Genomic DNA, 19927 nt, shown 5'->3' with positions numbered 1-19927 from the left:
GATCTCATGAGAATTCTTATGCATTCTTACGTAAAGTTTGGTTCAAGCAAACGTACATTCTCTTACGTTTGCATAAACACTGAAACGTACACTACTGACATATTGACAGCGTGTAAACGTCATCATTTTACGTATTAATACCTACAGAAATGTACAAATGTTTACGTGTACTGTTTGAATTGATTAATATTGATTAATTCATAGAATTAATCAGTTAATTACATTTAATTTATAATCGGTGAGATTAGTTAAATGCCATCACATTTATTTAATGCAGTTGGCATTATAATATGACATTTTAATGGTTTCATTCAGTTCTGTGTGATTAATGCAGCCCTATATGTTTTAAAGGATTATATCACTTTAACCATGACTAAATTTAAAAATGTTAAAATGAATAAAATATCTGTAATCATTTAAGCATTTTATTTTATTTTTGTTTGCCGTGGGACACAAAAGGAGTTTTTAGAATATGCCAAAAAACTAAATAAACCACAAAAAGCACCATAAAACTAGAATAAAATTAATTCATGAATTTGTTAGCTCTAATCCAAACCATCAGACTGCTTTCTGTGAAGAACAAACCCAAATTCAAGCCTTTTATTCAACGACCTCCATCTCCATCCGCCGCAGCGCCGTTGCGCCAGCTGTAACTGTAACCGTCAACCCACGTTGGTTTCATTTTCAAAATTCAAAGATTGCTGCCTCAAAAAGTATTATGACCAGTAGTTTTACGGCAGTGATGTCGAATGCTCATTGGCTCTCAAGTGTCTCGTTTGTGACATGCCGTATTCTGCGATGTATATGTTTGAATGAATATGACAAAGCTGTTACGGAGTGCATCAGGAGAAGATTTATAGCGATAATAATTTAAGTCGTACTCTCCACCTCACACAATGCTATTGTATGCCGTCAGGGAGCACATCGGATGCAGCGCATCGCCCTTTGGACTACTTTTGTACAGAATTGTACAGATTCGTCAATATTTTAAGTTTCTAAAGCTGTAAATATGTATAAATGTTTACGTTTTAGATGCTTTCAAACGTCCATATTGTACGATTTAGTGTCTATCCAAACGTACAAACATGTACATTTAAATGTTACAAATATTAACGTACAAATAGCTACGTATATTAATGAGATCAGGCTGGAATGTTATTCTAGTATCCTTAACCTGGACCCATTCATGACATCTAATATATAATATATGCTTTCTGATTGTTTTCTAACACAAATAAACTTTTTTATTTTTAAAGACTCTTAGGCTTGTTTGTCTTGTGTTAAGGCAGAATCGATTAACAATTTTAGGCTTTTCTGTACTCAACCCTCTACGGACATGTTGGAGAAAGAATCGCCATTGCCTAGTAAATTTTTGTTTTTACTCACCAGACTTTTGATGACATTTAAGTGTAATGCAAATTAAGAAGATATTAAGCAAACTTAATTAAGAAAGAGGGGCTCTTCATATATCCAGAAAGATCTTCTCTACAGATGTTATTGTTTGCCTCAAGTGCTTTGCAGTGGTTTATAACTGCTTTGGGGCTGGCAGCTCTGAGTCATTTCATCCTTTTGTTATTCTGGTGACTCATCCAAAGGAGGCATATTTTTTTTAGTACTAGACTTTAGAACACACAGTTTTAAGCGTGGCAGGGATTTAGAGGTTTTCAGGTCACAGAAGATGTTTTTCTTCAAATCAAACAAGCTTGGGGCTATCTGTTTGGTGCCTTTCACTATTTAAGTGGTATTTGTTAATTGGAGCTAGTGGTAGCCCTGTCCACACAATTGGGGGCCTGTGTGTGTGTGTGTGTGTGTGTGTGTGTACAGTACATGTTTATCCTACATTGTGGGGACCAAATGTCCCCACAAGGATAGTAAAACCTGAGATCACCTACCTTGTGGGGCCCAGACAGCGGTCCCCACGAGGGAAATGGCTTATTAAACATACTAAACAATGTTTTTTTGAAAATGTAAAAATGCAAAAAGGTTTCTGTGAGGGTTAGGTTTAGGGGATAGAAATTATCGTTAGATCAGTATAAAATGCATGGAAGTCTATGAAGATCCCCACAAGCATATAAAAACAAGTTTGTGTGTGTGTGTGTGTGTGTGTGTGTGTGTGTGTGTGTGTTAGGAGGGAGTAGGGGGCTTTTTTTAACTCAGGGTGAATGACCCATATATCATGAGTATTACATGTCACATGATCCTCTCTTTTTGCATTGTCACTCATTCCCTGCCCCCACTTGCCACTCACGTATATACACACACACACACACACACACACACACACACACACACACAAACAGTCTGACAAAATACATGTTATACACATAGGCTTAATTCATTAGTTCTTAAAATATTTAAAAGTAAAGCCACAATGTTAAATGTTCATTAGACATAACAAAACATGAGGATTTGAGTCCAAGATCCATTATCAATGTTTAGTTGTATGGAATATGTGATAACAAACTCTGTATTTTAAACATACTCTATTATCTGCATTGATCCATAACATGAGTTGGCGGGATGTTTAGCCAGACTGACATAAAGGCCACTCGGTGCCTGGCACAGTGATGACCTTATAGTCTGCCAGCACACAAAACAAGAGAGCATTAATAAATCTGTAACAGGCAAGCAGAAATTATATAAGTTGAGGCTTGTATCAGGGTGAGTGGAGGGCTTTTTTGTAGGGGGGCATAGAAAATCTTAAGGGGGCAGGGACGTGATGCCGCATTAAGCTTAAATAATGCTGATGATGAGTCTGGTCTAAAGCGCATTACAGTGCATTGTTTTTTGCAAAGAAAAAGTTCAACCCAAAGCCATTGAAGCTCCCTGCTTTGCTGGTAGAGCAGATTGTCTTATTGTATGGTAATTAGTAGTATTGCTCCCTCAAAATTTAAAGGTTCAATCTTAAACTTGACATTTAGATAACTGAATATTAAAGCATAAACTGTAAATAATGTCTGTTAGTAACAAAAATCATGTTTATTTGAAAGCAACACCAAAAAAGAGGTATTGCATATATTGAGTATGTATGTTTTATTTCACCTCTCAAAACACACACAACTTCTATCAAGCATAGCTTGAATCATACATCAGACAGGGCTGCTGTCCTTTATGGTTCCTGTCATAAGGGTTACTATAGTGACTAATCCAAGCTTAGACAATGGAGCCTGTGTAATTAGCAACTCCTATAATTCTCTATTAATACGGCTAAAATGTAGGCCCTTCTTTTTTATAGGGACTAACCACTGTTTTTCTCCCTCTTTTATTTTTTTTTATTTTTTTTTTTTACACAAGCTAGTTCTTGATTTAGTCACAATTACATTTGAAACACTTTTTAGTCTAGAAATATCAATCCATGTATAACTACTGTTTAATACTGCAAATTATTTAATCCATAAACACATATATTTCAAATCACATGAGAAAAAAAGTCACTTCAAAGTAGTAAATTCACAAGAGAATGGCTAATTCTGGTTAATTAATCAGCTGTTATCTGTACATGTATATGGGTGGATCTGGTGAGGAAAGATGGTTTGATTCCAGTTAATTAAGCAGAATTTATGCATGTGTTCTTTGTTGATTCTTGTCCTTTTTAATTAATGATAGAGTAAAGCTAATTGTGTATTAATTTTGCCATCTATTAAAAGCAATATGAAAGATGATAAGATGATTTTTGATTGATTTTTCATAATTATTGTAATATTATGAATGATAAAGCTTATCTGTAGCTTTCAGCAATAAAACAATTTGCAGTTGACAGTTTCACATGGCCACAATTCACTCAAATTATATTAAATTCTAAAAAGGCTCAGTCTTTTACATAATGGCTCTTAGTTATGCAGCTGCACAGCCATTGTGTAAGAAAACATGATGTAAAACATGATGTTAAACAAAATAAAAGTATTGTAGTGGATGCCTCATGGTGAAGAGAACCATGTGTTCTTACAAGTTCAGGTTTACATCAGTTCACTTTTTTTTTAATGTTTTTTTTTTTTTCATACATAATAACATTTATTTAATTGACATACAGGAATATACAGAATACAGATTGCCAATAATTTTGTTCATAATTCAGATTTTCTAGATGACTCTTACTGTAACCTTGAAGATGCAGCCAAGATCGCATCTAAATCTAGCAGACACAACATAGAGATCAATCTTCCCAATGGGAAAAACAATCCAATTTATTAGCCAACAATTTATCAGAGGACACACTCTCCTCACATCATTAGATTAGAGTTTCTAAGTCCTGTACAGCAGTAGGTTCTGGATGTGTTACATTTCGGAAGTGATCATCCCTATGCACTATTCCCTTCAAAGACTTTATCATTCACTGTGAGAGCTTTGAAGGACTGTAAGGTGTGGGGCTCAATGATAACAGTCATTCTGAACTCACTTTTAAAGGAATAGTTCACCCAAAAATGAAAATTCTCTCATCATTTACTCACCCTCATGCCATCCTAGAGGTGTATGACTTTCTTCTGCTGAACACAAATGAAGATTTTGTCATTTTTCAGCTCTGTAGGTCCTCACAATGCAAGTGAAAGGGTACCAAAATGTTGAAACTAAAAAAGTACATTAAGGCAGCATAAAAGTAATCCATAAGTCTCCAGTGGCTGATTCTATATCTTCTGAAACGATATGATTGTTGTGGGTGAGAAACTGCTCAATATTAAGTCAATTTTTATTATAAATTCTCCTCCCTGCCCAGTAGGTGGTGATATGCACCATGAATGCGAATCACCAAAAACAAAAGAAGAAGAATATGACTACCATCACTGGAGTCGTGAGTTCGAATCCAGTGCATGCTATGTGACTCCAGCCAGGTCTCCTAAGCAACCAAATTGGCCCGGTTGCTAGGGAGGGTAGAGTCACATGGGGTAACTTCCTCGTGGTCGCGATTAGGGATTCTCGCTCTCAATGGGGCATGTGGTAAGTTGTGCATGGATCACGGAGAGTAGCATGAGCCTCCACATGCTGTGAGTCTTTGTGGTGTCATGCACAATGAGCCACGTGATAAGATGCACGGATTGACTGTCTCAGAAGCGGAGGCAACTGAGACTTGTCCTCCGCCACCCGGATTGAGGTGAGTAACTGCGCCACCACGAGGACCTACTAAGTAGTGGGAACTGGGCATTCCAAATTGGGAGAAAAGGGGATAAAAAAAATTTAAAAAGAAGAAGAATATAAAAGTGAAAGTGGAGATTGATAATAAAGAAGGACTTAAATATTGATCCGTTTCTCACCCACATTTATCATATCGCTTCTGAAGACATGGATTTAACCACTGGTGTCACATGGATTACTTTTAAGCTGCCTTTATGTGCCTTTGGAGCTTCAAAAATTTGGTACCCATTCACTTGCATTGTGAGACCTACAGAGCTGAGATATTCTTCTAAAAAATGTGTTCGTGTTCAGCAGAAGAAATAAAGTCATACACATCTGGGATGGCAAATTCAAAGAAACATAAGGCTTTGAGTCCAAGATCCATTATCAGTGTTAAGTTTTATGGAATATGTGATAAACCAAGAAGTGTGCATAGTTCATAAAAAAGGTGATATGTAAATGTAAATATAAACATTTCAATTCCAAAGGACTATCTACAATGAGTAGACAGTCAAGAAGACCAAGCACTTTTATGATAACAATCAATGAGCAAACACTGGATCATAATCAAAGCCAACTGAATAGAATCAACCAATGAGCCAATAAACCTTTTGTATACAAGCACCACGCCCATTGAAGGAAGCCTCAACAACATGCTAGAATAATTTTTGCTCATTGCCACAGTTATGTGCTTCAGTAATGTATATATATTGAATATGTTCAGACTAATAGGATGTCTTTTTGACTTTGCCAGATGACAGAGGGCCGGCTTTGTCAGGTGCTTCTTCTAGATGACAGGCAGCTGGAACTGCTGGTCCAGGTAAAGCTATCACTTCTGCCACACTAACTCATACAGTCATAGATGGACGGACAGACTAAAAGATTGATAGATCGATTATTATTAACAATAATAGCATAAGACAAGTTATTAAAAATAACAGCTATTTTCTCTAACACAGCCAAAACTGTTGTCCAGAGATCTCCTGGATCTGGTTTCGTCGCATTTCAACCTGAAAGAGAAAGAGTACTTTGGAATCTCCTTTACGGATGAGAGGTAATTTGTGATTTAATGTCAATCTATAGAAAGATGGATTAATGATATGATTTACAGTATTTCCTGTTGAAATCAGGCCACGGACTATCATGCCGTTACTAAGCACTACTTCAATTGTCATTACAGTATAACTGCAATTATCAGTCTTGGCAATCATTTAGACCACATGTTATTGTAGATAATTACATTCGCGGAGGCCCTGGATCATTTACTAGAGCAAAAACATATGCCACATTACCATGCCATTAATTTGACAAATGAGGAAAAACAAAAGCAACAGAAAGGTTGTGTACAAAATAAATAATTCAAAAATCATTCAAATATAGTGCTATAATCAAATAAAAATACTTGAATGATCACGAATATCGTGAAAAAGCTGTAGCGTTAAACAAAGACTCTTTGCCCCCAGAGTAGATCCTTAAAAGTAAAGCATATAATCCCGGCCTGTGGAAAATCATTAGCCAGACCACCTCAAATAATAACCAAATTCCTAACTATTATACGTTGGTGGTGACACAACTCACGTGCTTTTGAACAAAGGGCTTAGTTAGGGCTTCAGTGATAATTCCTGTCAAGTGCTGTTGTTTGACAGATTTCTATGCTTAATTTGGAGTCATGCCAATTGTAGGATCCTTTGGCGCAAAAGACAAAGTTAAGTTTAACAACATATTGATAAGTTCACAACATATGATGATTTATTCATAAAGGATGAACATACAAGTATTTCAATAATAGCAGATGCTTCTATTTCTTATGTCATTTTAATCAAAGTATTCACAATAAATATTTTCATTCAACAGGGGTCAGATAAACTGGCTACAACTGGACCGCAGAGTACTGGACCATGATTTTTCCAAAAAGACTGGACCACTCGAACTTAAATTCCAAGTCAGGTCAGTTCATTATGTACTTACGTGCTCGTCCAATGATTTACCGATAGGGGGCACCACCAGCACAGCATGTAGCAAACTATGCATACATTTATTTATAACATTAGCCTTTGAGACATAAGAGCAAAATTTGACATTGGGGTTGACAAAAATATTTACTCATTAATATCTATTTTTTTTTTCTCTTTATATGCAGTATCATTGTTAGTTTGGTTTAACCTATGAGCTAATGGAGCCTCATCAAATATCTTAAATAATCGTTTTGTTTGTTTCTGTTTTCTATAGGTTTTACATCGAGAGTGTTGCATATCTGAATGATGCTACCACTGTCGAACTGTTTTTCCGGAATGCTAAGATATCTGTCTTCAATGTAAGTGATCCACATGTTACAATCATGACAAAACAAACACACACACTCCAAAAAACAACAGCAACAACAACAACAAAAAATGCTAATCTCCTGTTAAGTAATTTATAGGCATTTCAGTTTTTTTTTTTTTTTGCACTAAATTTTAATTCAATAATTTATTGGAGTCGTGTTGTGCCGTTATGTTTTCTACAGCAATTGTCCGTTGATGATTTTTCAGTTTGAATGTTTTTTTTTTTTATTTATTTTTTTTATGCTTTTAGGAGCTTTGCAGGTGGCTTCCATTAAGTTCTTTTTTATTATGGGCATTTACAGATGACAGCCCTGACACAGCAGGATACTGCTGGGGTTGGCTGCCTCCTCTCTAGCCTCTTTCAACTGTATGGGCAATTATAGAACCACCAAATCTAATTCAACCCCCAGCACATTTGATAAAGAGAGAGAAGCGTGGAGCTCAAGATTAAATTTGCTCCAACATTTTTCTTTGTTTTCTGTGTCTAAATGGCCACTATTAAAACGATCCTGAAATATATGTGAGACTTTTTAGCTGCTTTAACAGAGAACAAAAAGCAAAGTTACAATTTATACACCAGAAGACCAGTTAAAGCCAACAGCTGTTTATTCAGAAAAAGATCAAGCGTACATACACTTACATACAAGTTATAGTTTTAGAATTATGATCTTTAAATATATGTAAATATTTGCAAGATTGATATTAGTTATCAGTCGTTTTGTCTTTCATTGTAAGATGAAATGGTGTGATCTGGGCTCCCACAGGGCTGCATATGGCGTGATTGAGTGTTTGAGGGATTTTCCCTCGTTGCTGAACAGCGACCCCGTGTGAACTCGTCAAACATTGACACTTGTTACTCTACAAGAGCCGCACACTTATTAAATAGTTTATTTGATATTACTTCTGCGCTGTTTAGTGGTTAAAGCAATTCATTCACATTCTTAAATAATTGTTTAATTGCTTTCGTAAGGCATAAGAGTAACTTTCTTTGATGCACGTTGAATCACGAGCGCTGAACCTGCTCGCAGACTGTACCATGTACCGTTATGGGGGAGACGAGTGAATAATAGTGGTAATTCCAAATATATTGGTGTGTTTTTTATATTATTGGTTAGGATGCTGAATTCATGTATTATCTGTTATATTTTGTTAGTCGTCATATGATCCAATGAGTGTAAGATAGGTAAAGTGTTTACATTTTTAAAGCTACCCGCTGTTTTTCTTAGGTGGTATCGTCCGCAGTGGAACCTGCGTGTGGAAGCTGTTGGGATAAAATAGTTTGGTTCGGATTGTCTGCTTGAAGTAATACAAAATTCATTAATTTTCCCCGTACATTGTCCTTTTTAAAACAATTTCAGGGAAACCTTGAAGTGGAGAGTGAGACCGTTTTTAAGTTGGCTGCATACACTGTGCAGGTGAGTGAGTTTATTTGAATCCGTGCGTTAGTTTTGACAGGCTGGCAGTGAGTCATTTTCATGCACAATTTGAATCTGAGCTTATTTAAAGCGGTACTACGACTGCATGCGTTATAACTGTGTGTTTACTATTGCATGTATGAATTTTCACTATGAAATTATTACATCTATCCTCTCGCTAAACTGCTGCGAATTTGGGGTGGCTGAGAAACAATGTACTCTCGTTGCACATTTGCAGGGCCGTTGCTAGTGGGGTGAAAGGTGGTAACAATTCTAGGGGCCCACAGGTCCAGGGGGGCCCCACATCAAATTCTAAACTATATTTTCTAATAGGAAAGGGGCCCAGAGCAATAAACATTTAGGGGTCCCTGAATACCTTGCTACGGCACTGCACATGTGTTTGTTGCACCCAAGTAATAGGGAGCAACTTTGTGTAAAGTTAAACTTTTACTCGAAAGCGAAAAACAAGCTTATTTGGTAAATGTCTAACGCAACGTTTACAGACGTGTGGTCTATAGTAAGCCCACTCTGGAGTTAAGCTTCTTACCACATTTACTCAATACAATGTGTAAAGCTTTAGTCTGACTTTGAATTGATTCACCGACAACCGCACTTTTGTCTCTTTCTGCAGGAGACAAATGGAGACTACACAAGGTAAGAGAAAGCTTTATTGTTTTATGGCTTCAATGTATAAAAAAAACCCTTAAATGGCTCTGCTTTGAATTTTTGTTTAATGATTCTTTACGTACAGTGGCCCCCCAAAATGTTTGGATACTTACAGTAAGCCATACTTAAAATGTGTGCATGGGTTTGCATTAGATAATAATAATAAATTATAGCAAAACCACATGGCATTTAGTTTACATTTATGGTGCAAGCACATGTTTTCAGGGGAACTGCTTCTCAAAAAGACATTTGTTAAGCTTTAAATAATAAAACAGTAGATACAGGTAACTGTCTATGGATATTATTCCATTTTTGATGTGCTGAACTACCTTTGTTCACTGTGATAGGGCACCTGTGTGCACTTGAGGGGAACTGACTTGCATATTTTAAGGAATATATGCTTTTTCTCATCACAAAATGTATCAAGATGAAAAAAAGAGTTCTTTTTATTAAATATTGATGGAGCAACATCATTTGTGTGAAAAGAAATAATAACAGATGGTTGTTTTGATTCAAATTTAGTTTTTAAAAAAAAGTTGCGCGGGGGCTTTTTTTACCCCACACACTTAGGGTAAAAGGCCCTCAGGGGGTTTATAGTAATGTAGATATAGGGGCAAAAGTTACAATGCAAAATGTGTCAATTAATGCAAATAATTTTGAGACCGTTATTTTTTTCTTTTTTTTTTTTTTTTAAGTTCAAAATGAAGATAATGCTTATTCAAAATCAAAATAACTACTACTGCAAGTGGTGCACCATCCTGTTAATTTCAAACACATTTGCCATTTCATAACATCTCAAGTATTCTATAAACAAATTAATCTCCATTGTGATTGGATCAGTCAATGTGAGCCCACTTTGAACATTTTTCATTACAAATCTGTTTGCCCAACTTAAGGAACAAATGTGTTTTATAGGGGACATTTAGCCCCTGCAACAGGTGGACTTTTTACCCCAAATAATATCCTTTCATTTATTGGACAGTTATTGAAAAATGTTTGATTTAATCACCTACATATAGGTAGTTCCTATGCATATAGGTAATCACCTACATACACCTACATGAAAATAACAAAGTATTTTGTCTCAGAAATAAATGTGATAATTCCAGGAATTTTCTTATTAGCTTCATTACTTTGCAACATTTAAAAAAAGATTAAATATGAGATAAAATTGCTTCAAAATCAACCTTTAGACATTACACACAGTTATCTCATGGATCAGGACAATTTAGCAGTGCATAGTGTCAAACATGTGTTTAGGAAAGTGTTGTGATAGTTTTGTTGCTATTTAGTGTTTTGGGAGATAAAATCAAATATAATCAATAAAACGAAATGTGCCCTATGGTTGCGCGGTATACTAATGAAATATCGCAATACCAACAAATTTAAAATGGTACAATATCATCTTGTTGTTTATTTCGGTACCATATTAAAGTATGCTGCCATTAGCAAAATGTAATGTTATGTGAGAGTTTTGAGATTAAATCAAAGACCATTTGAAAATAATAATAAAAAAAAGTCTTGATATGGCCAAGTGTGATCATTAAACAACAGAAGAATGTCATTTAATGAAATAATACACAGTCACATGCGCACCCCAGAACGAATGAGAGGCTCCGTCCTGCTCTGTCATCTCCTTCACACACACACACACACACACACACACACACACACACACACACACACACACACACACACACACACACACAAGCAGGCACGCACACAAATGCAACACATTATACTGATGCTTGATTGTCATGCAGTGTGTCCAATAGTATCCAGCTGCAGAGCAGTGTGTTAAGTGTATAATCGGTTGTGAACCCTCAAATGACCGTTTTCACCATTACAGCTCAGAGATTTCAGATCGCGAGCCACAGGAAGCTTAATATAATGAACCCTTAGCAAACAGGAAGAACTTCAGAGGTCTTTCAAAATAAAAGTCCCACTGAAATAAGAGCTCTGTTCAACTGGATGTGTGAAATTGAAGACATTATGACTAAAATATTACTACTATATAAAAGTATAATATTCAAAGTAGTCACAATAATACTCATAATAACAATAATATATTAATAAATGCTTATATTAATAATATTATTATCTGTATTAAAAAAGAAAAGGCATAATTTGTATCTATAAGACTTTATGCTGTTCTTTTAGTCAAGTAATTTGTAATTTCATCAAAGTTTTTTTAAATTTTATTTTATTTTTTTATTTGTTGCCTAAGGATCGAGTTAGTATCGATACCGAGGTACCAGGGCTGGTATCATACCGAAGCCAAACATTTTGGTATCGGAGCAACCCTAATGTGCCCTTTACCCCGATGGGCCTTTAGCCCGTTGTACCCTGCATCTACTAAAAGGTACCTCATTGCAAAAGCAACTAAGGAAAGTGAAGTACTTTCAGAGAAAAGCCTAATAAAGTCTTAAGATCATTAATCAACATGGGCTAACAGTGCCAGGTGTTACAAGGGTACAATCTGCATATATATATATATATGCATTGGCACCGCGATTCACCTCAAGTTTAATGACGCATCTAGAACACAAGGTTTAGTGAAGAAAATAAAGCGTCAAACAGACAACCTCCGCTAATGCACCTGTATGGCTCTGTAGATGGACACTCCGTCTGTGTTTCACGTGGGTCAACTTCATGACATCACAGTTCTGCACGCGCTGTGTGCAGATGAAAAAGGCAAGTGGAGAAAAGGAGTCGCTGATAGAGAAGCCCTCTGCATTTCACCTTTCTGGGAACATTTTGTTTTTGCAGTCAATAACAACAGCGATGATCAAAAAACATTTACAAACAGGCACTGTTTGCAGACATCGCAATACTGGTAATATATGCCAATAATGCACGCAAGGGTTTAAAACGCGCACACAAGTTCTACATGTTTCCTCGCGTGCCTGTAATCTATCGCGAGTGTCAAAAATGTGCTTTGATTATTGGCATTAAAATGCCGTTATAGTAATACATTGAGCGCACACTCCCTTCCATTTATGAGCAGGCATTAAGTGCTAATTCGGACAGACGTGAAACAATAACTGAAGTGTTTGTTTGGGTGTTCATTGCCATATGTGGGGTTTCCACGTATGATTAAAATACTCTAGCAGCACTGTCACAACATCCCTTCTCGTATCCATTTTAATAGCAAGGTTATTCCTTTTATAGTGATGTACAGCTTCCGAATATTGAATATATGTTGAGATGAGTTTGAAGTGCACTCTATGTTGACTGTAGCGTATTAGTGCAGGTATTAAGTTAAAATGTTGATTTTGCAATTAGATCATTTTTTTTTAGTAAAAGACCCTGATGAAAATTAAACATGTTTTAGCTATAGTAATATTGTAGTAACCACGACTGCTGTCACCATGGTTTTCTTTGCAGAGATCATGGTTTTGATACAATTAACCATGGTTTTACAACAGTAAAACTGTAGTTTCTATATAGTAACCATGATTTTACTATATATTGAAACCATGACAGTAACTATGTAGTAACCTTGATTTTGTGGTTACTATGATTTTACTACACATGCCATGGTTAAACTGTGGTTACTGTTGTAAAACCATGCTTTTTATTAAGGGCAAACCTGTTGAAGTGTTTACCAAATAGATTATTCTTTGGATTTGGAAGTAATATTTCTTTTTTCTGAATAAAACAAATACCGAACGTGACCCTGAAATGTGATACAAACCGAACTGTGAGAAATTCTAACTGTTACACCCCTAATATAACTTTTATCACTACAGAAAGTGACATAACATTCATAACTCACTCAGTAATAAATCTCATAGTCAGAGCTCTCGACTGTAAACACTGTATTGTAGGTGTTCTAGTAAGATTATCAATTCAGACATGGAAAATACAAATCCTGCATGATTGTACAGGTTTAGTCTCTTGCTGTATTTGGACTTCCATCCTGAGTATTTAGCCATTATTGGTGCACTGTGCATTTAGGAAGAAGGTTATAATGTAGCTGAAACTACAAGAAGATGCACAAACAAACTGGTGAAATGGTGTTGGTTTACAAGCTAGAGCTGTAAGTTGATGTTTAGTAGGGCTGGGTATTGATACAGATTTCCCTATCCAATTCGATTCTGATTCACAAGCTCTCAATTCGATTAGATTCCAATTTAGATTTGATTCAATATCGATTCATATGGGTTTATTTCAGTTATAATGTCCCTTTTGCTTATATATAAAATAAATTATCTCCCAGCTAATGCTGTTAATTATACAGGGGACCTTTAAACTAGGTACATTAGGTACATTTTACAAATTATATTTTATTAGTTTTTCATCATTTTGGTCACATTTTGTCTTTTTAAAAAATTAACAAATCAATGTATTCAATCAATAAATGAGATATTATATTTAAAATATTATTTTTGTTACAAATTTATTGTTAAATTGCATAAAATGCACTATTTACAAGTATTTACATTGATTTGTTGAACACGTGCTAAAACCGATACTGTCTCTTTAACAAAAATGGCATTTCTGTAAACAACGCCTTTAAATGAGCGCATGTTAACTCAAATGACTTTACCTCATCTGTGCGATGCATGATTAGAATTAAATGTTTTTGGGGGCCTGGGTAGCTCAGTGGTAAATACGCTGGCTACCACCCCTGGAGTTCGCTAGTTTGAATCCCAGGGCGTGCTGAGTGACTCCAGCCTGGTCCCCTAAGCAACCAAATTGGCCCGGTTGCTAGGGAGGGTAGAGTCACATGGGGTAACCTCATCGTGATCGCTATAATGTGGTTCGTTCTCGGTGGGGCGCGTGGTGAGTTGAGTGTGGTTGCCGCGGTGGATGGCGTGGAGCCTCCACACGCGCTATGTCTCCGTGGCAACACGCTCAACAAGCCACATGATAAGATGCACGGGTTGACGATCTCAGACGCGGAGGCAACTGGGATTCATCCTCCGCCACCCGGACTGAGGCAAATCACTACACGACCACGAGGACTTAAAAGCACATTGGGTATTCCAAATTGGGAGGAAAAAAAAGATTTTGTCCTCTTTATTGTTAGCAAGCACGTTTAATACAACCTTTTAAGTCAGGGCACAAGCTGAATAGTTGGTTTAGAGTTAATGATTAATCGTTGCAATAATCGCCTGAATAGTCGAATAATCATTCTAATAATCGTTAGATTAGTCAATTATCAAAATAATCGTTAGTTGCAGCCCTAATGAAAACATGCATTACAGAGCACAACAGTCAGATTCTGGAAGTAAAAATGTTATTCATTTTCTCCATAGGGGAATATATTTTTAACAAGAATTTACAAACATTTAAAGACAAACATACAGTGAGCTCTGAGGTTGTTAATAAATGATATATGCTTCGGTCGAAGCCATCAGTCCATGTTATTTCATATTTAAAAAAAAAAAAAAAGCTGTTAAATTAGCATCCCTAAATCTAGGGATGACAATGTCATAGCAACCACTTAGAGCACAGGGATATTGCTGGGTTGTGTTAGTTCACATTTTAAAGCTGACATGCATTTTACTATTTGCTGCCTGGCACGTGATTAAGTAATATGGTCAAGCAGTTCTGGTAGCAGCATATCAGTACTGATAGCGTCCTCTCATAGTGTAAGTGGGCTTACGATGAAACCCTCAGACCTTCTCTTGCTCTGGTTTCTGTTAGCTCAATGTCGATGAAGGCTCCCAGATCTCATAAATTTTGAGCTGTTGTATTTGGGTAAAGCTGGAGGCCCAGGGCTCTTAAGTTTATTTAGGACGTGAGGAAGACTTCCACCACTTTCCAAATAAACTTACTCCTTAAAGAGTGGGTGGATGTAAGGCATAAGGGAGTGGAGACATCTCCCGTTGGCAGACGATAGGGCGGCAAGCAGGATGCTGATGTCATCTGTCTGTAGTTTATGTCAGGAGCAACCAGGCAGGGGTTCTCCCTATAAGATCCTCCCATATGTCCACATTCACTAGAGTGAAAGTTTAGGAGGTGGTGTCACTTTTAAAAGAACCTAACAAGCACAGGATTATTACAAATAATATTAAAGAAATTGTTTACACCTAAATAAATTCTGAGGAATGGGAAATGAAGCTTTCTTTCAAGATTCAAAAAGGATTCAAAAGCATTATAAAATTATCATAAAAATGGTCTATACAACTTGTTGCTTTGTGTGAGAATTGCATTAATTGTTCACTAAAGAAAAATGTCAGATTTTTGAGCGAATCATTCTTTTGAGTTAGATTTTTTCAATGAAACGGTTGTTTTGGTTGACAATCTCAGTGATAAGTTAGAGTCAGACTGATCTGGTTCTCAAGTTCAACTCACTGAGCAGTTAACAGCATGCAGGATGGAAGATTATCGTGAATAATGACTTTAATTTTGGACAGTTCCTCGCACAAAAATATCATATGACTTCAGAAAACTTGTCTTGACAGCCCCAGTCGTCTTTTGGTTTTGGCCAGGATATTGTTCTACAAAGTCACCTTCAGGGGTTTGGAACAACATGAGAGTTAAGGATGACAGAATTTTCATTTTTGGGTATCCTTTTAAACGATATTATGATGGTTTTGAACTTATAGTATTCTGTTTGATCCCGTTGAATCTGAATTCTAAGTAGAAGTAATCTAAAATATGCATTAGTCATCTTCAGTTTAAGGACGTTAACATCAAATTATGTTTGCCACTAATTTCCTTTCAGTGAGGTAGTTGAATGCCGGAAAATGCGAGTGTAAGTCCTCCATGCCTTGCTTAAATGTGAGGTTAAGTGTTTGCCCGCCCTTCCTTGCCAACTGGTTGATAGTAAAGACTGTATAATGAATTCCAGATTGCTGACGAGGCATTGCGGTCTCAGGGCACCCATGTACTGTTTTTTACCACATCATCAACCCAGCCCTCTAGATTTATACCATAAAACTTATCATAAATCACTGAACTGCAAAACTACTGACTTGGAAAAGGGAGTAGTGCCAGGGAATATAGTGCTGCTTTGTCAAGCAAGGTATTAATGTTCTGATAAGCAGGGCAAGAGAGGTTGCTGCTCCGTTGTACATGTGTTATCAATTCCTTAACCTGTTTCCTGTAGTTGTCAATTAATTTTCAAAGTATGCTGACTCAGATGTTGTGGTTTTATTGTATTCAGAAAATTATTAGATCAGTGTATGCTCCTTTGTTTTCTGAGTAATTGCTTCCTGTAAAAACAATGTCGCCCACGTCACCCCCAACAAAGTTTTGGAAAAGATCTGATCAAAGGTCGCTAAATCAGATCAGATGTCTGGAAACCAGTGCTATAAGGGTTTTCTAGGATATCACTATCCAATTTTTGAATTCAGGTGTTTTGTCTTTCTCCCATCGTGATGGTGCCAGCTAGACTTTTCATATAGCTTTTGTATTTCAGCGTTGAACTGCCATCCCAAGCTGTGCTTTGTGAACTTTGCTTTAGTTTAAGGGGACTTTGCTGCACCTGTATATTCTGGGTGACAGTAGTTGGTGTTATCAAACACTTTGGCATTGAAGTATAGCATGCTTTATCCACAGAGATAAGACGCTATTAGCATAAGTACTAGATCATCATTAGCTTCAGCTTTAATCTGTAGCCTTACGTGGGTATGATTGTTAAATGTAAACTCTCTGTGAGTGTTAAAATTAGCCACCTTGACGTTAAAGGGATAGTTCACTATGCGGTTGCCAAGGTGCTCTGTGTGGTTTTTGGTGTGTTGCTAGTGGTCGCTATCGTGTAATGATTGTTTTCGTTTTGGCTCAATTAAAAAGAGCCCATCCCCAAGTCTGTATGAGATAGTACCTAGATATACTGTAGCTTGTGTTCCTCCTTCAATTAAAGTCCATGAAATTGTTCTGCTTGTTTTATCGACCCACAGGTGAAAATTGTATGTCTTATGAAAGTAACTTAAAAGTAATCACTTGGAAAAGTAACACCTCTCCAAAACAAACCACATGATTTGAGGTATTATTAATTTCTGTAGAATAAACAATGCAGGACGAGTTGCACCCAAATGTTAACTTGGGGTTACAGGTTTGTTCAAATCCCTAACTCTTTAAATAGGCTAATCAATAGCTACTTAATTGTAATTTATACCACTAATAAATTACAATTAACACATATCTGATAATGACTTATGTTAACTGTCAATGGTTTAAAATGGAAATTATCATTATTATTGTACTGCACAGTTTACAATAGAAATTCCCTTTTTCTATAGCCTAAATGTATTCCAGCAAGAGGATGAAAGATAAAACCGTTTTGCACTCGGGAGGGGGAAATATTCAAACATCAGTCTATCTGTGTTATCACTTTTCACCATGGAGTCCTATTTCAAAAGAATGATATCTGCTGTCCTCAAACAAGCTTGTGGTTTTGACCAAGCAAGACTGGGCTCCTTTTATTTATTCCTGATTCAGCACATGATATCTAAAGTATTATACTTTAACAGTATTATCTGTACTACTGCTGCTAATATAACTTATATGCTGTGTAACTTTAGCTAGGCTACATATGAATGATATATTGGAGTATTTCATTATAAATCTTTTGGTATTTTTGTTTACACCTTTTTTTAGTGATGATAGTACAAGATCAGCCTTAAAGAAGCTTCCAGCTTTCCCCACCACGGTTTTGAAAGAGCACCCATCATTAGCATTCTGGTAAGAGCTAAATATTAATTTTTTTGCTTTAAAGACAAAATCAAACAGCATTTGCCATGCTTTTACTCCTGTATTGTGACGTATTTCAGTGTCCAAAAGAATATGTGGTAAGAAATAATGTAGGGCAGGACTTGATTGCATTAAACGGGATTTGATTGGATTGTGAAAATTAGACTGATATTATTAGCTAATATTATTTTTCCCACAAAGCCTTTTCAGGGCTCCAGACTGCGACTAAAATGGTCGCAAATGCGACCAAATATAAATTATTGCGACAATAATTTAAGATCTAGTTGCCATTGGCAACAGTCGGGTTGTGTGCATTCATATGCCGTTTCATCAGATATCATCTTGTGAGTTATTGAATTCATCTTTAGATCACGCACCACCAGTGTGTCTCGAGCCGCTTTTCACCCATTCTGTTGTGATGAGCTCGCTGCACGCAACAACAAACCCAGCACGAGAGAGTCGTAACCAAATGACTCTTTTGAACTGTTTTTTTTTTTCATGAATCACCCGAAAAGAACTGAGGGTTTGAGCAAGCCACGTGATAAGAGGCGCAGATTGACTGTCTCAGACGCGGAGGCAACTGGGATTCGTCCTCCGCCACCCGGATTGAGGCGAATCACTACACGAGACCGAGGACTTAAAAAAAAAAAAAAAAAAAGCACAATGGGCATTCCAAATCGAAAAAAAAAAAAAAAAGGAGCCAAAGTCTTTTTTTTTTATTTTTTTATCATAAAAGTAATTGTATAGGTTCAGAGGTATTATTACATTACATTTTAATGCAAGATTTAAAAAATATTCTAAACTAATATGCACTAACGTGTACTGAAAGCCCAGGAATATTTATTAAGGAAGTAAATAGTGTCCATTTAAATTTTATTTGTCTTTAAGAGCATTAACCAATGTCTAAAATCCACAAATGGCACAAATATTACAGTCTAAAGTGTGTAAATGGAGTCTGAAATTTTAAAGATAAAAGTCTTTAATTGGAGCCAGGTGTGCTGTGCTTAGGCCACAAGCTCCATTTTGTTTATTTCATTCAAACAAACCTTGTTAATTAACCTGCATGCTAATTAGAGTTGCCCTGTGGCTTCTGTAAACCTAGACATTTGGATGTTGATGTCTGCCACCCTAAAATGAATTGATTTGGCAGCTTTAATCAATGGGTATTTAGTGCGAGGAGCTGTTAGATTGAAATCAGTGAACAGACAGCAATTATTGAAGTGTGTACGAGTGAAAAATCAGTATGTTAGTGCAAGTGTTAAAAAGAAAGCTGTGCGAGTGAGTGCAGATGTAGGTGTGTGCTGTTGATTAGATATGTAAAATAAATTGTCAATATATATTTTAATGTTATTCCAACAAGTTTTCTGCAATAATTATCTGTATTATTTATTTCCTATTATGTAGCTTCCTTGTAATGGTGGACATAAATTAATGCTTATGTTAAAGATCACCTATTATGGTTTTTCAATTATTACCTTTCATGTAGTGTGTTATATAGCTGTTTGTGAATGTAAAAAAGCCTGCAAAGTTTCAAAAATCAAAGTGCACGATAAATGGAGTTATTGACACCCAAAAGAAAAAAACGATTCTGAACACCTGAAACGAGTCGTTAGTAATTCCAGACTCACTTCCTGTACTAACCTACGTAATTTGGTAACAAAAAACCCGCCTCTGGTCTGTTTACATTTGCAGTCAGTGCACACTGTTAGCCTGTTAGCTGTTAGCCTCTGTTAACCGGCTAACTCAATTTTGTCAAACTGCATATAA

General features: G+C 36.3%; 1 protein-coding gene across 1 annotated transcript in view; it reads left to right on the top strand.

The window, feature by feature from the left end:
• Positions 1–19927, top strand: part of LOC127449105 (FERM domain-containing protein 4B-like) — a 77468-nt gene that overhangs the window by 23228 nt on the left and 34313 nt on the right. Inside the window, exons 2-8 of the mRNA XM_051712274.1 lie at positions 5861–5926; positions 6066–6160; positions 6961–7053; positions 7336–7420; positions 8789–8845; positions 9477–9499; positions 18068–18151. Coding sequence (XP_051568234.1) covers positions 5861–5926; positions 6066–6160; positions 6961–7053; positions 7336–7420; positions 8789–8845; positions 9477–9499; positions 18068–18151 — 503 coding nt within the window. The remainder of the gene's footprint in view (positions 1–5860; positions 5927–6065; positions 6161–6960; positions 7054–7335; positions 7421–8788; positions 8846–9476; positions 9500–18067; positions 18152–19927) is intronic.

Source organism: Myxocyprinus asiaticus, chromosome 12 (genome assembly GCF_019703515.2).
Source record: "Myxocyprinus asiaticus isolate MX2 ecotype Aquarium Trade chromosome 12, UBuf_Myxa_2, whole genome shotgun sequence".
NCBI lineage: Eukaryota > Metazoa > Chordata > Actinopteri > Cypriniformes > Catostomidae > Myxocyprinus > Myxocyprinus asiaticus.
The sequence above is the reverse complement of the archived record's forward strand: the minus strand, read 5'-3'. Positions and strand labels throughout refer to the sequence as shown.